Source organism: Jaculus jaculus, chromosome 21 (assembly GCF_020740685.1).
Source record: "Jaculus jaculus isolate mJacJac1 chromosome 21, mJacJac1.mat.Y.cur, whole genome shotgun sequence".
Lineage (NCBI taxonomy): Eukaryota > Metazoa > Chordata > Mammalia > Rodentia > Dipodidae > Jaculus > Jaculus jaculus.
Window position 1 is genome coordinate 8,306,075 of NC_059122.1, and position 13,688 is coordinate 8,319,762.

The window sequence follows — 13,688 nt, forward strand, 5'->3', positions numbered from 1 at the left end:
ATGTATGCCCTACTTTGTGTATCTGGCTTTACGTGGGTACTGGAGAATTGAACTTGGGTAGTTAGGCTCTCCAAGCAAGTACCTTAACTGTTAATCCATCTCTTCATCCCCTCTAAATGTTTTTAAATAAAGAATAATAAAAATATCTTTAGAGAGGCTGGACAAATGGCTTAGCTCAGATATATATATGTATATATATATATGTGTGTGTGTATATGTATATATATATATGTATGTATATATGTATATATGTGTGTGTATATGTACATGTATGTATGTATATATCTCTTTAGAAAATGAAATACAAACACACCACTGAAATACCTTCTGGCAGTAACAGAGTGAAATGCAGGAAATCTCCAGAAATCAAATGGTGTTTCTTGGTACTAAGGCAGCATACTAATCTCCTGTTGCAAGACTCCGAAGCAGGACCTGTGGTCAGCTACTAAGAGAGGAGCTGTCTGTCACGAGGCAGCCTCAAAGCATGTCACGGCTGATGACGAAACCAAGGCATCCAGGGACTTTCCTTGGGTCATATCTTTGTTATTATTATTAATTAAAACGACTCCTTTGGGCTGGAGAGATGGCTTAGCAGTTAAGGCGCTTGCTTGAAAAGCCAAAGGACCCAGGTTCAATTCCCCAGGACCCATGTAATCCAGATGCACAAGGTGGCGCATACATCTGGAGTTGGTTTGCAGTGGCTGGAAACCCTGGCGAGCCCATTCTCTCTCTCTCTCTCTCTCTCTCTCTTTCTCTCATTCTCTCTCTCAAATAAACAAAGATAAAATATTTAAAAATAATAAAAAGAGGGCTGGAAAGATGGGTTAGCAGTTAAGGTGCATGCCTGTGAAGCCTAAGTAAGGATCCAGGTTCGGTTCACATGGGGGGCACATGCATCTGGAGTTCATTTGCAGTGGCTAGAGGCCCGGGTGAGCCCATTCTCTCCCCCCCCGTCTAATATATTCATAAAATAAGTAAATATATATATATATTTGAGAGTGACAGACACAGAGAGAAAGACAGGTAGAGGGAGAGAGAGAGAATGGGCACGCCAGGGCTTCCAGCCTCTGCAAACGAACTCCAGATGCGTGTGCCCCCTTGTGCATCTGGCTAACGTGGGACCTGGGGAACCGAGCCTCGAACCGGAGTCCTTAGGCTTCACAGGCAAGCGCTTAACCGCTAAGCCATCTCTCCAGCCTAAATAAGTATATATTTTAAAGAACAGTGTAGGTTGGTCTAGCTACCTACACAGTCAGTGTGTTCTCACACCCCACCACGGTGGCTTCTGACCCACAGGTCAACAAGAGCATGTCCACTTCCAAACTTCGCTTCCTAGGCACCGCGGAGGCCGGTGACCTCACCTTTCTGAGCCTCAAGTCAACCCTTCTAAGACTGTAACAGCGATCCTAGAATTATCTACGGGATGAATCTCTGAGCCTGTCTACGAGGGAGTTTCTAGATTAGGTTAAGTAAGATGGGAAAAAACCCCAAATTGTGCATGCCATTGTTCTGTGGGGTCAGGTCCCAGGCTGAGTAATCTCTCGGTGCTTCCTGTCTATGGATCAGCAATGTGACCAGTTGCTTCAATGCTCCTAACACTAAGTGACCCCTGTCTCGATGGAGTGTTCCCTTAAAAAAAAAAAAAAAAGGTTCTTTCTAAGATGCATTGATGACATTTACATTTGATGTGTCCCCAGGGTGAAGTGAGATAGCTGAGACTTAAAGCTAGTGTTGGGCATCTGGCTTACATGGGTCCTGGGAAATCGAACCAAGGCCCTTTGACTTTGCAGGCTAGAACCTTAACTGCCAAGCCATCTCAGAAGGCACCATGGTGCTGAGAAGAAGTGACAGAGGAGTGCTCAGCCCTGAAACATCTCTATCTCACCTTCCAAGGCTCAGGGTCCATTGCAGAAAAAGAGGTGGTGGAAAGAATGTAAGAGCCAAAGGAAGGGTAGAGCTCCTTACAACATGTCCCCCCAGACACAAAACAGCCTGGATACCCATGACCTCACAGTGCCTGACGCTACCTACACAAGACTCTCATAATAGGAGGAAAAGATGATGACATCAAAATAAGAGAGAGACTGATTGAGAGGGGAAGGGGATATGACGGAATTTCAAAGGGTAAAGTGGGGGGGAGGGAGGGAATTACCATGGGAGAGTGTTTATAATCATGGAAGTTGTCAATAAAAACATTACACAGCCATTACAAATAGCAACATATCCATTCCAATTGACCCAAAGAGAAAGGTGGCGGGAAGATCATAAGAGCCAAAGGAAGGGTAGGACTCCTTACAACGTGCTCCTCCAGACACAAAATGGCCTGGATATCCATGACCTCTCAGTGCCTGACACTACCTACACAAGACCATCATAAGAGGAGGAAAAGATCATGACATCAAAATAAAAGGGAGACTGATTGAGAGGGGGAGGGGATATGATGGAGAACAGAGTTGCAAAGAGGAAAGTGGGGTGTGGCAGTCCGGTTCTCATTGCTGGTAGAAATCACCCAACCAAGAGCAGCTTGTGGGAAAAAGAGATTTATTTTGGCTTACAGGCTCGAGGGGAAGCTCCACGATGGCAGGGGAAAATGATGGCATGAGCAGAGGGTGAACATCACCCCCTGGCCAACATGAAGTGTACTTTGCCTCTGGAAGACAGCGTTGTAAGCATTCCTCCCCTAAAATTCTTTCTGCCTCGTCCTCCACTGTGGTCCCCGAGCCTTGGAGGTGTGATAGAGCTGTCTCACTTTGTGCTGAACATGCCACTGTCATTTCTCAGCACTTTGATGAGTTTTGAGTCAAGCCAGTGGTCACCACTACCTGAAAAGAGAAGCTTCTCTAACCAAAAGTGAGAGTAGCATTAATAGATGAGCATAGACATAAATATTTAGAGGGAAGTTTGGTGAGCATAAATGTATCCATTTAGCCAGGCACCAGTAGTAGTCCCCCCACCCCCCCAGGGCTTATGACCTTCTAAGCCACAGGCCTCTCATTGGCTTTTTCAGTACCAGGCATGAATTCTCTCTTCTTCTCAAGTCCCTTCCCTCAACCATATTATATGAAATGAAAGCTATTGACCCTGGGCCAGAGCTCTGGGCCTGGCTGTGTTCTCTGCCTGGAACCCCATGCTTCCTCGTTTAGCTCACTCCAAAGCTTAGCACTGGGCTGGCAAGATGGCTTAGCAGTTAAGGCATTTGTCTGTGAAGCCAAAGGACCCAGGTTCGATTCCCCAGGACCCACGTAAGGCAGATGCACAAGGGGGCGCATGCATCTGGAGTTCATTTGCAGTGGCTGGAGGCCCTGGCGCGTCCATTCTCAATGTCTCTCTATCTATCTCTTCCTCTCTCCCTCTTAAGTAAATAAATAAAATATATATTTTTTAAAACTTAGCATTAAGCAACACAGATATAAAGCATAGGACAGAGTACCTCCTATATAAGTGTTTCCAGGAAGTCAGACTTGATGCTAGAAACATCCCTTCATTTAACCACCAGGGCGTTTCTGCCTGAAGAAAAGCGCATTCACTTAATGAGCGGTTTATGCAGCTCACGGCCCCTGTTCTTTATCAGTTCAATGGATTTACTTTCTTTCCAATCTTCCTATCACTTAACTTCCTCTTCTCTGGATTTTCTGAAGTGTCCTGAGCTGTGTCTTTTTGTTATACACTTGTTGGTCTTGACATTCAACGGTGATTCTCGGAGGCAGGATCCATGTCCGTTGACTGAGTGATGAATGAAGAAACAAGCCTTGTCATCTTACAATGCTGACCTCAGTTTTCCCTCATCCCTTTTACCATCTCAGGTGATGACTTCATAAACTTGTCTCCTTATTGGGTGAATCACCACTCATTTTCTCAGATGCCTGTTTTTAATATTTAATTTTATTTATTTATTGGACAGTATGTGTGTGTGTGAGAGAGAGAGAGAATGAGAGCGCACCAGGATATCCAGCCACTGCAAACAAACTCCAGACGCATGTGCCACCTTGTGCATCTTAGCTTACATGGGTTCTGGGAAATCGATCAAACATGGATCCTTAGGCTTTTCAGGTAAGCACCTTAACCGGCCAAGCCATCTCTCCAGCCCCTTCTCTGATGTCTAGATCCATGCTGGGGGTCTCTCGACTGAGTAGGTGATGTCATGGTCCTGGAACTCCTCTGCCAATCAAGGTGGGGCACCATGAAGCAAAGAGAAACAAATCCAGACGACTTCTTCTGACTACCCACGTGTGCCAACCCTCAAGGCAGAGACTTGACAGATCCCGAAGGGGCCACAGTACATGGCAAGAACTGGTCTTGATGGAGAAAGAAAGCAAAGCAAAGTGAAGTTCTGTATGTATGCCAACATCAGTTGGATTGGAAGAGACCAGATCCTTAGAACCCGCAGCCCACTGATGTGAGAACTCAGTCCTGTCTCCTCCCAACACCTCAAATCCATAAGCAATTTAATGTTTGGTGCTTTGAGGAAATGAACCCATCCCCTCCATAACAGGCTACATCCATGGCAAGAATGTCTCTGACTGACAGCTGCTTAGACCACATGTTCTAGAATTTGGTCACCCAAGTGGCAATTATCCTTTTTTGTTGTTGTTGTTCCTGTCCACTCTCACCACAAACATAGCAGCATTGCCACAAAAGCCACCTAATGGTTTATGTCACCCACACAAGAGAAGCAGTGAGCAATGTATACGTTTGCACACACACACACCAACTCACATGCATATCCAACTATGTATGTGAAAAATCCATGAACGTATTTACATATATAAAAGCCGGACTTTAATTTTTGTGTTTTTTTCTGTTTGTTTTTGTTCTTCCAGGTAAGGTGTCGCTCTGGCCTAGGCTGACCTGGAATCCTTGATGTAGTCTCAGGGTGGCCTCGAACTCACGGCGATCCTCCCACCTCTGCCTCCCGAGTTGCTGGGATTAAAGGCGTGCGCCACCAGGCCCAGCTAAAAGCAGGACTCTCCACTCATCTATTGAAGCAATATTTTTCAGTTGCTCATATACTCCATGCAAAGGAAAAGACAGTGGCATGGCTCCCAAAGAGCTCACAGTCAACCAATGAGCTGAAAGGCCCATGAGTGATCAACTCTAGACCAGACAGTGGCAAACAAGAGAGCCACCCACACCTACCCATGTGGGCTGATCCCTAGCAAAGGGGAGACGTGGGCCTGTTCTTTAGATATGCCTGGGAAGAAGGATCCACGTATGCAAAACCCAAGTGGCGTGGGTTTTGCAAGTCATTGTGTTGGCTTGATTTTAGGAGAAAAGGGGAAAGGTTAGGTCAAACAGAAACAAAGTTCTCATCACCACCAGCCGTGGAATGAGTGTCCTTGACGTCTTCTGTCCTGCCCAACACTGTTGCTTAACTTAGACAAGGATGCCATGGGGACACCATCACATTTCACTGTGCCTTCCACTTGCATTTCTCCATGAACCTGCGACTGTGTGCTTCTCCCCTCCTTGTACATCCTTTGCTACAAAGCTGTGAAAACAGGTGTCTTGGGCTGGAGGGATGGCTTAGTGGTTGGGGCGTTTGCCTGCAAAGCCGAATGACCCAAGTTCGATTCCCCAGGACCCACGTTAGCCAGATGCACAAGGGGATGCATGTGTCAGGAGTTTGCTTGCAGTGGCTGGAGGCCCTGGCACGCCCATTCTCTCTCTCTTTCTCTGTCTCCCTCTTTCTCAGTCAAAGAAATAAATAAAATTAATTAAAAAAAACAGGTGTCTTCTCTTTTCTTGTTAAGATTTTTATTTTCATTTTTATTTACTTCTTAGAGACAGAGAGGGAGAGAGAGAGAGAGAATGGGCACGCCAGGGCCTCCAGCCACTGCAAGCGAACTCCAGACGAGTGCGCCCCCTTGTGCATCTGGCTTACATGGGTCCTGGAGAATGAAACCTGGGCTCTTAGGCTTCCTAGGCATGTGTCTTAACCGCTAAGCCATCTCTCCAGCCCCTGGATTTTTTTTTAAAGATTTTTATTTTCATTTTTATATGCTTCTCAGAGACAGAGAGAATGAGAATGGGTGTACCAAGGCCTCCAGCCACTGCAAACAAACTCCAGAAGCATGTGCCACCTTGTGCCTCTGGCTTACGTGGGTTCTGGGGAATCAAGCCTCGAACCAAGGTCCTTAGGCTTCACAGGCAAGCACTTAACCTCTAAGCCATCTCTCCAGCCTTATTTTCATTTTTATTTGCTTATGAGAGACAGAGAGAGACTGAGAATGGGTATGCCAGGGCTCTAGCCAATGCAAACGAATTCCAGATGCATGTGCCACCATGTGCATCTGGCTTACGTGGGTCTAGGAGAATCAAACCTGGGTCCTTAGGCTTCATAGGCATGTGTCTTAACTGGTAAGCCATCTCTCCAGCCCAACATAGGATTTTTGGGTCAATAGAAAACTACCAAGGTAACCTTGATCCTATCATCCACTCCCTCTTTCCAGAGGTTGGCAGATTTCAAGCATGACTGTGTACTCTTCCGTATTGATTTCATTCTTTCTTTTTTTAATTGACAACGTTCATAATTATACACAATACCCCATGCAATTCTTTTCCTCCCTCACTTTCCCCTTTGAAACTCCACTCTCCATCATATCCCCTCCCCCTCTCCATCAGTCTCTCTTTTATTTTGATGTCATCATCTTTTCCTCCTCTTATGAAGGTCTTGTGTAGGTAGTGTCAGGCACTGTGAGGTCATGGATATCCAGGCCATTTTGTGTCTGGAGGAGCACGTTGTAAGGAGTCCTACCCTTCCTTTGGCTCTTACGTTCTTTCTGCCACCTCTTCCGCAATGGACCCTGAGCCTTGGATGACCTGGTGTGCCAATTTTTTCTCTCTACCTTTCTCTCCTTCTTTCTCTCTCTCAAATAAATAAATAAATAAAGAGTTTGCATTATAAAACATATTTTTCATTTATTTGTAAGCAAAGATAGGGGGTTGGGAGGAGGGAAGGAGAGTATGGGATACGCCAGGGCCTCCAGCCACTGCAAACGAACTCCAGACACGTGCGGCCCCTTGCGCATCTGGCTTACGTGGGTTCTGGAGAATCGAACCTGGGTCCTTTGCCTTTGCAGAGAAACACCTTAGCTGCTAAGCCATCTTCTCCAGCCCTTGTTTGAGTTTTGTATGTTCACAGATGGGAGGGGACTCAAAGCCATCCTTTTGCTGGTCCCCCCTCCAAATCTGCATTTGTATACATGGCAGAGGGGAATTTATCAGCAGTGAAATTAATTACTTTTTGCTAACCACTGACTTTAACATAGGAAGATGGTCTTAGATTACCAGAGTGCTCAAGCAATCGCCAAGCAGAAGAGCCAAGCGGAAGGCAAGGGTGAGATGCATGTGGTACTGTTGGTACCGAAGTGGAAGGAACCACAGCCAGGAAATGCATGTGGCCTCACGAAGTCCTAGGAGGCAAGAAAAGACTTCCCCCTCTGGAGAAACCAGAAAGATAATAAATTTGTGTTGCGTGCTCCCCCCAGACACAAAATGGCCTGGATATCCATGACCTCATAGCGCCTGACGCTACCTACACAAGACCATCATAAGAGGAGGGAAAGATGATGACATCAAAATAAAAGAGAGACTCATTGAGATGGGGAGGGGATATGATGGAGAGTGGAGTTTCAAAGGGGAAAGTGGGAGGAGGGAGGGCATTACCATGGGATATCTTTTATAATCATGGAAGTTGTTAAGAAAAAAATATTGCGTTGCTTCAAGCTACCACACTCGGGATGATTTGCCACAGCGGCAATAAGAAGCTAATATTAAATAGAAGACCCATCTTGCGTTGTATTAGGCAAGTTTCTGCACCTTTTTTCTTTTTAATTTTATTTTGTGGTTTCTCGAGGTAGGGTCTCTCTAGTCCAGGCTGACCTGGACTTCACTATGTAGTCTCAGGCTGGCCTCGAACTCATGGCGGTCCTCCCATCCATGCTGAGATTAAAGGCGTGTGCCACCACGCCCGGGCAAGTGCCTGCATCTTTGCTCTCTGAGGCAAGCTGAGACCCGCAGTGGGCAGAACTGCCAGGCACACAGGTGCTGGTACCTGTGACTTCAGTTTCCCTGATCTGGGGCTATCATCCTTATCTGCCTTTGGGGGGACCCATAGCGCCCACCTGCCTTGTGAAACCTCCTTTAGAATACAAAAGCTCTTTAGGAAAGGGAGGTGAGAACAAACGCAGAGCCTGCCTCGGCAAACAGGTTTTTGAAGATGAAAGGGCCACCACGTCTCCCATGGAGAATCAGGAGGCGGGACCCGGGTTAGGCAAGCCCACCCAGAGACCCACCTGCCATTCCTTCGTCCCCACCCCCCACAACCCATCCCTCTGACAGCGCAGGCATCAAAGCCTTAATTAGTTGTGTTATGAGCTTTTATTTAAAAAAGCACACTTCATACAAGTATAGTTTCGCAGATACAAGTTTTCACTTTGTATACTACAAAAGTCTTTGAATATTATTCTCTTTACAAAAATGCAACCTTACAAAAATACTGACGGTTCAATGTTTTTATACAGCTTTTCTCTAGTTGTAGTTATTTCTCTCATTGTAGAACAGTGGCTACCACAGAACTATGACATTTTAGTTGAGATTAAAACAAAAAAACAAACAAACAAACAGACAAAAAGAACATTAACTCAATGCTTCTTTAAGCAGCCTAAGTAAAAATAACACAGGTCGAGACACAGTTTTATAATCATAGTGGATATAGCTAAACTTGTTTCAGAAATAATATCTTACATAGTTAACTTTTAATGTTTTATACATTATTTATATAATATTTATATATAAAATCATAGCTTGCTATATGTTGAAATGAAAGGACGGGTTCCGTAGTAATGTGCGCGTGCCGGTTGATCCGGGTGGGGGACACGTAGCCCTTTGAAAGATTTGCATCGGAGGTTGAAAAGCATTTCTTTCTCTCCCTCCTCTCCCCAGAGCTTCAGTAAAGGGGTCCCTGTCTACAGTAAGACTCAGCTCGGAAGGACACTTGTGGATAGAGGATGAGGGAAAGCTCTCTGCGGATATCTGACCTCTCCCTGTATGTTCTGCCCAGCAGAACCCACCAAGAACTGTCTCGGGGTTCAACCCCAAGATATTAGTGCTTCACACGGCTTAGCAAGAACCACTCCAACGAAGGGGTCTGTCCCCTCTGGCATCCTGGAGGGCAGCCGGCCCCTCAGGCCAGGAGACATCTGGCCCCCTCTGACCTTGAGGAGCCGAAAGGTTGGATCGCTTTATTCATTTACTTTCTTTCTTTTTTTTTTTTTTCATTCTGCCCTCCATCTCCTGGTCTCTTTCCACCAGCAGGTAGCTGGTCACACCTGTGCTCATCCCTGGCCCTCCCAGGAAATCTAACCATTCTAAATGTGCAAGTGCCTGATGGGACATCAGCATCCCGCGATCGAGGTCACAGGACAGCGCATCAGAAGGGGATAAGTGTGTGTTTGTGTGTGTGTGCACGGGGGTGTTGTCTGAACCCTCCATTTCTTTCAAAGTTGTGCTTTTTTTTTTTTTTTTTTTTTTTTCCTTCTTGTGAAGTTTACTCTTCTGCAAAGAGTGATCTCAGAAGTGAGGCGCTGTGGTGGGTGACCTTGGAACATCAAGGCCTCGGGATGAAGGATTTGGATTCAGGCTCTGCTCACTTCGCTGAGCCAATGCGTCCAACTGCTGCTGTTTCAAAAAATGAAACAGAATGGGACTTTCTGAACCAAAGTGTCACAGTAGAGAGGAATGGGCAGAGGGGATGACGGGGGCGGGGGGGTGTCCTGGTGTTGGGCACTATGGGATGAATTTGTGCTCTTCTCATCGGCCTGGGACTCCTCTGGTCACAAAAAAAGAAAGGTGACAGAATGCCAGTGTCGTTTCTGACAAGGACATACACACTTAAGACAGCTGCACGCCACAGCCGAGCCTCAAGCAGGTGGAGCGGGGGTGGGGGGGTGGTCCGTATTCTGGAAGGCCACAAGGTAAGAGTTTGTTGTTTCTGGTGGGTTTTTTTTTTTTTCCCCTTTTTTTCTTTTTTTTTTTAATAAGTTTTCAAAATCAGTCGGGGCAAAAAAGGTTTTCCCTACATTCTACTGTCTGATGAGAGCGCAGAGCAGCACGGGCCGGCCGTCAGCAGTCGGGGTGCTTTGCAAACAGCTCGCGGGGGGTCCTCAGCACCTACACCATGTTGTGGTGATTGTTCCTGTCGATAATGTCCACGGGGGATAGGATCTCCCTCCTCAGGGCAGGTGTGGGCAGAGCAAGGGTCCTGTTGGTCTTAAAGAGATCAGACACGAAGAACACCTGGGAAGCACAAACCAGAAACTCAGGTTAGCAACAGCCATCCGGGCCCTGGGGACAGGGAAGAGGGGGGGGGTCCCCAAATTACAGTCTTGTTTAGTTTGTTTGTTTGGTTTTGTTTTTTGAGGTAGGGTCCTTGCTCTAGCCCAGGCTGGCCTGGAATTCACTATGGAATCTCAGGGTGGCCTCGAACTCGCAGCGATCCTCCTACCTCTGCCTCCCCAAGTGCTGGGATTAAAGACGTGCGCCACCACCATGCCTGGCTCCAAATTAGTCTTGTACTCGTGCCTGTGTGGGTACGTGTTTAAGGCACAGAGAGATAAAGAGGCAGAGAGAGAGGGAGAGAGAGAGAAAGAGAAAATGGGCATTCCAGGGCCTCTAGCCTCTGCAAACGAACTCCAGATGCATGCGCCACATTGTGCATCTGGTTTACATGGGTCATGGGGAATCAAACCTGGGTCCTTTGACTTTGCAGGCAAAGTCCCTCCAGCCCTCGTTTTTATTCTTTTGAGACAGAACTCTCTCACACAGCACTTAGCTTAAGGATTCTTTTTTTTTTTTTAAAGGGTGTCTTGTCATGACAGAGTGTTTTAAATTTTTGTTTTTGTTCATTATTTATTTGAAAGCTACAGAGAGAAAGACAGATAGAGGGAGAGAGAGAGAGAATGGGCGCGCCAGGGCCTCCAGCCACTGCAAACGAACTCCAGACGCGTGCGCCCCCTTGTGCATCTGGCTAACGTGGGACCTGGGGAACCGAGCCTCGAACCGGGGTCCTTAGGCTTCACAGGCAAGCGCTTAACCGCTAAGCCATCTCTCCAGCCCAGCTTACGGATTTCTTTAGACTAACCAGATAGTGTGTGCCAAGGGACCCCCCTGCCTCTGCCCACGCCTCCTACCCACAGCCCTTCCTTTCTTCCTCCCCCCCCGCCACTACCCCTCAGACAGTCCAGGCTTCAAAGCCTTAATTAGTTGTGTTATAAGCTTTGATTAAAAGAAAAAAGCACACTCATACAAGTATAGTTTTGCACATACAAGTTCTCGCTTTGTAACAATGCTACAAAAGTCTTTGAACATTATTCTGTTTACACAATGGAACCTTAAGAAAATACTGATGGTTACAGGTGCATACCACCACATCTGACATTCTACAAGGGTCCTGGGGATCCAAACTCAGATACTTAAAGACCCTTACCCACTGAGCCATCTCCACGGTTCTTTGATAAGAGAAAGAAACAGTGGTCGGGCGTGGTGGCGCACGCCTTTAATCCCAGCACTCAGGGGAGACAGAGGAAGGAGGATCGCAGTGAGTTCGAAGCTACCCTGAAACTTTACAGTGAATTCCAGGTCAGCCTGAACCAGCGTGAGACCCTACCTTGAAAAAAGAAAAGAAAAGAAAGAGAGAGAGAGAGGATCATATCGCCTAATGCTCATTGTGCGGATGAGGAAACCGGAGCCCGGAGAAAGGTCGTCACCTACACATTATGTGCAGGAGTCAAAATCAGGTTTTCATGCATTCAGCCTAGTGCTGCGTCTGCAATCTACACTTCCTATTTCTCAAGACAAATGTGCAGTGACAGAGAAATTCCTCACAGGGGAAACAAGTCATGATTACTCACTTATTAATCCACTACTTTCCCTTTCCTTACGAAAAGAGGTCAGGGTGTAACCAAAAAAAAAAAAAAAAAAAAGCCAGTACAAATCCCAATCCGCAGAAGGCAAAGTAAGGAAACGATGTGACCACTTTTTCCTGGAAGCCCCTGATAGCAGCCACTTGATGGTGGGGGGGGGGGAGGGGGGGAGACAGATCAAGAAAACAGGGTCTTGTGCTGAGGGAGTTAGTTAGTGCCTTCCTTGCTCTGAGCAATCTCCTGTCTCCATTCCCAGCATTGTCTTCCTCCCTGGCCTGTGACCTCAACGAGAGGCCTTTTCACAACAACTGAGAAACATTTACAAAAAAAAATGCCCACTCAGGAGCTGGGCGTGGCAGCGCACGCCTTTAATCCCCAGCACTCAGGGAGGCAGAGGTAGGAGGATCGCTGTGAGTTCGAGGCCAGCCTGAGACTCCATAGTGAATTCCGGGTCAGCCTGGGCTAGAGTGAGACCCTACGTTGAAAAACCAAAAACCAAAATAACTAAATAAACAAATAAAAAACCCGCTTGGGAGAGCTTAAGGATGGCTCAGATACTGTGGCTGTCTGTCTGCCAGCTTGTAATGAATGAGAACCCGATGGACCACTTGGAGTTAAGAAAAATCAATATGCCCATGTTAAATGGGAAGGCGAATTACGTCCACAGCCGCTGGGGACATGTAGCTACAGGACTCTGAATTAAATAATTGTCAGTGGCAGCTGTCGGTCACGGGATCTAATGGGAGCTACGCGAGCGAGCCCAAACTGGAGGATCCAACGTAAGATCGGTACTGTGGGTAGGGTGCCGTGCAATGCCAGGCAACAACACGTATACGGCCCTGCGCAACACCGGGTGACACCATGTCCTGTTCCCGTGTCCCTCAGCTCTATCATCCGCAGACAGTAGTGCACTCACTAATAATCAGGCCTGACTGGCAAAATAAATAAATAAAAATAAAAATGGTGTTCGTAGCTGGGCGTGGTGGCACACACCTTTGATCCCAGCACTCGGGAGGCAGAGGTAGGAGGATTGCCGTGAGTTCTAAGCCAGCCTGAGACTCCATAGCGAATTCCAGGTCAGCCTGGGCCAGAGCGAGACCCTACCTCAAAATAAATAAATAAATAAATAAAAATAGTGTTCGTTACAAGACTTCACTCTGAGCACAAGACTAACTCTGAGCAGTCAGGTCCGGGCTATAGCAAGGCAGCAGTTTATTTATTGGATTGATTTCCACAAAGTGCTATAAAAAGTGGTAATGCTGGTTATTTCAGAAGGGGACTAAAAAAAAAAATTTTTTTTTTTTTGGTTAAAAAGAGTTTTTAAAAAAAGAAAGTTAGGCTGTTTCTATGCTGCAAAAAGAAAATGAAGCCATAGCCTCCTCAGTAATAATTATAATAACAATATTTGCCAGGCATGTTGGCACACGCCTTTAATCCCAGCACTGGAGAGGCAGAGGTAAAAAGATCGCCATGAGTTCGAGGCCACCCTGAGACTCCATAGTGAATTCCAGGTCAGCCTGGGCTAGAACAAGACCCTACCTTGAAAAACAAAAATATTTAAGGGCTGGAGGGATGGCTTAGCGGTTAAGGCATTTGCCTGCAAAGCCAAAGGACCCAGGTTCCATTCCCCAGGACCCACGTAGGCCAGATGCACAAGGGGGCGCACGCAGCTGGAGTTCATTCGCAGTGGTTAGAAGCCCTGGTGTGCCCATTATTTTTCTCTCTCTCTCAAATAAATAAGTAAAATATAAAAGTTTAAAAATAATA

General features: G+C 46.5%; 1 protein-coding gene across 2 annotated transcripts in view; it reads right to left on the bottom strand.

Moving 5' to 3' along the window:
• Positions 1-8,360: 8,360 nt before the first annotated feature.
• Positions 8,361-13,688, bottom strand: part of Plpp3 (phospholipid phosphatase 3) — a 109,761-nt gene continuing 104,433 nt past the window's right edge. For both annotated transcript variants that reach the window (XM_045139278.1, XM_045139277.1), the window contains one exon: positions 8,361-10,296. In XM_045139278.1, the coding sequence (XP_044995213.1) occupies positions 10,171-10,296 (126 nt within the window). In that variant the 3' untranslated portion in view covers positions 8,361-10,170. The remainder of the gene's footprint in view (positions 10,297-13,688) is intronic.